The 3,540-nt window shown below is 41.4% G+C and overlaps 1 protein-coding gene across 1 annotated transcript; it reads left to right on the top strand.

The window, feature by feature from the left end:
- The first annotated feature begins 865 nt into the window (after nucleotides 1-865).
- LOC139708174 (uncharacterized) lies at nucleotides 866-3,207 on the top strand. The gene is made up of 2 exons (XM_071620152.1): nucleotides 866-923; nucleotides 2,342-3,207. The coding sequence occupies exons 1-2, from the start codon at nucleotides 866-868 to the stop codon at nucleotides 3,118-3,120; spliced, it is 837 nt and encodes a 278-aa protein (XP_071476253.1). The 3' UTR covers nucleotides 3,121-3,207.
- Nucleotides 3,208-3,540: the final 333 nt, after the last annotated feature.

Raw genomic sequence — 3,540 nt, forward strand, 5'->3', positions numbered from 1 at the left:
AAAAGGGGAAATTCCCCTTATACATGAGGGAACCTTCAGTTTTCGGAATATAAGTGATAAGTCTTGTGCACTCAGAATTATTCAGAATTTTTTGTAAATCTAAAAAGTGTACTTAGCTAGGGAAAGAGGCACAGAGGGGGAGGGTTTGGGAGGGGGTATCCCCCTCCCAAGCACGAGAGATTTTGCATATTTTGAATTGAAATTCAACGATCTGGTGCACACTTTGAGTGAAATATTAAAAAACATTTATCTTATTTGATGAAAGGTTGCAAAGGAGACCCGCTTCATGTGCATGCATACAGTATACACGCATTTTTTTTCCGCCTCCCAAATCCCCGGTCCAAATCTTAGGGGGGGCGACCGCCCCCATCGCACCCCCCTGGCTACGCCAGTGGAGTATACGTACGCCAAACCTGTGCCACACATGTTATGCACAAGGGAAGAAAGGCCGGCCGGCCGGCAGCCCGAACTAGAAGTTGTTTACAGGATTGACAGCGCGTATGCAAGCAATTCAAAGGAGCCGCCGCGCGCACAGACGATCGGCAATAGGATTTAACATGCAGTGCAATGGGACTGAGTAACCAAGGCACACGTCACTCATTTCAGCGCTTCCTATTGGCTACATTCTTGAACCCATTTTATAATCTTGTTTAACCAACATAATTATGACTAATGAACTAATTGTTTTCGCTTATTTACCAACCATGACATGTTGATATGAAAGCATTGAGTGAATCATGTGTAGCATGTCTTGAATATCGGCTTGCACTGTCATGTGGGGTTTGTTTTTCTTTTTATGTCTTTGTCTATTCAGGTAGGGACCCATTTTTATGCTGAGCTAGGTCTTTGATGGTGTTCTGTCACCATGTTTCCATGCATACTTCAAGCAGCCTGCAGGGGGTCTGTTCTAGGGAGTCGCATTGGTAAGGGTCTTTGTTATCCTTGTGCGTGTGTCTGTGTTAATCCATATATTAGTCACCTGTGTGGTGTAAAAGAGGAAATTTTTGCAGTATTGAAATTTGCTCGCATTTCGCGCAACCAGAAACTAGCCGAAAAAACGAATGTGTGAAAACAAAATTTCATGTGCAAGTTTATGAGTCAAATGTGAAGACACTGATTTAACCATTACTTATAGGAAATGAAGTTGATTGCAGATTGTGGATATTAAAGAAAAAAAATCTGTATCATAAACAGGTCCATATTGATGGGTTTTATACATGTGTGAGAATGCTTGTCAGTAAAATTTATAACTCAAAGTAACTGCATTTCAACATTTCTTCAATTGAACAAGGCAACTTGTGATGTATTTCATGTGATCATATCAAATACGCCTGTAATATCCTCTGCACTGTTGAAATGTAGAGTTTTCAAGAGCGTTGCAGATCAGAACCACAAATAAGAAATATCTCTCTCTCTCTCTCTCTCTCTCTCTTTCTCTCTGCCTATCTCTTTAAGCTTTGTAGGATTTTTTGGTTACATTTTGAAAAATCTTGATTCCTGGCTTTTCGAGAGGCAGTATCAATAACATTTCATGATCTATCTTGGAGCACTGAAGGCATTTCCCCCTCATGAGTCGAAGTAATTATGTATGTTGCTTGCTATCTTCCATTTTTACCAGCAGTGATAGATGAGTCTATCCACACGTTTTTGAGAGGGAGTTCCTCTGTCATATGTTACCTGTACTCTTTGATCATGTCACTAAGAACCTGATGAAGTTCCTTATATTCTCATTTTGGGACTTCTCTCCCAGAGGCACTCGCCCTTGACAGATAGATTATTTCCTTTGTTTGTGTGATGTACTCCGTCTTTTGGAGTCAACTTTATAATGGGAGTTGCTTATTGCTTGAACATACAACAACTGCACACTCTATGTCACTCTCTGATGGAGCACCTTGTTAGCACTATTTCACTGAGCTTGTGGTAACAAGTGTAACACTTGTTCTGTTACACTGCACTAAACAGAATGTTACCCATTTGTTCTGCAGGAGAAACAAGAAAACAAAAAAACAAAACAAAACAAAACAAAACAAAACAAAACAAAACAAAACACATGCATGTGTGAAACTTCATTTTGTTTAGTTATATTTTTTCTCAATTCTAGAAAATATGTCAGTGTTCTCTTTGTTTAACCTAACCATTTTAATCTGAGATGACTTAAGCATGGAATGGAATTCCCCTTTTAGGGTATGAAACAAATGTTTTCCTCAGAAATTATCAATACAAGTCACAAAAATGTTGTATGAATTAGGTTGAGAAAAGAGTGTTCTGCTTCACATTGAAAGTACATGTTTACAGAAAATGAATATTTTTATGCTTTACATCCCTCTTGTTTCTTCTACAGAGCGTCTGTTGCTGACATCTGCACGTAGTGCGGGGAACCATGTCGTCTCAGGCACTCCCACAGTCACGTCAGGAAGTGGAAAGCAGTCTAAGTTGCCAATCCCTCCAAATACTTTGACCAATAGTACTTCAAATAATGCATGTCGTCCAGCTGACTCGCTGACCGAGCGGCTGTCAAAACTCTCCCTGTCTCCGGCAGAAGCATCGCTGACGCTGCAGTATGTGTTCCCTGAAGCATCCTCTCACGGTCTCGGAGCCATCTTGGACCCTGTTGCCACTGTAGCAATCCCCCTTGACTGCCCCACCCACACTGACAAGGACCTGACAGATCTCCCGGTGGACCATGGATACGACGACAATGCCGTCAACGACCCGGCCACGAGCACAACCATTACCAAGAGGGCCAGCAACATCCTGCAGAAGCGACACAGAAAGATGAAGCGCCACCAGTACCTGAAGTGGCGGAAGCGCAACCGCTTCAAGCTGCGAATGCAGAAGCAGAGGAAACGGAAGCGCAACCGCAAGCGCTGGGAGCGTCGCCTCAACAAGTTTCGGTTTGCGGGGTTGAAGCCTCTTGAAGGCGAGAAGTATCTGGAGAAAAAGCAGGCCAAGCTTAATATCTTCCTCCGTTATCTAGGGGTGCAGGTGGATGATGCCACATCAACTGATGAAGAGGTGACAAAGAAGAAAAAGAAAGGTCCAACTTGTGTGTTGCTTCCCGGTGGAACTCGTAAAATAGTTCCTGAACCTATCCTACCAGAAAGAGCTAGGCGAAGGTGATGATGTGAAAATGTGATATCTAGCTTTAAGATATGTTTAATGCACTGTCCTACAGAAGTGGTTTCATTAGTATTGTAAAATTTTGGGAGTCAGTAAATGCTTGATATACCAACATGGATTTAGCTATGAAAAACTAGTTCAGTTGTAGTCCAGGAAAACAAATGCATGAGAAATCTGTTTGTCCAAGTTCAGATAGCAGATATTTTCTTGCTTTTTTCTTGCAGTCATGTTACAGCTCTTCTTTTTAAATTATGTAGCTTTTCAGATGCAGTTGAAGAGAACAATATTTGTTTGTAATTCTCCAAATCTGTAACACAGCTTCAATCTGATTGAAATCATTGCATAAGGGCATGCTTTGAATTCTATCATAATGTATTTTCAGTATCCTTTTATTCAACTCCATTGGACCTCCAGTCAAAG

The sequence above is a fragment of the Diadema antillarum genome, unplaced genomic scaffold, assembly GCF_040938485.1.
Source record: "Diadema antillarum isolate AM-2024a unplaced genomic scaffold, OU_Dant_1.0 scf00000036, whole genome shotgun sequence".
Lineage (NCBI taxonomy): Eukaryota > Metazoa > Echinodermata > Echinoidea > Diadematoida > Diadematidae > Diadema > Diadema antillarum.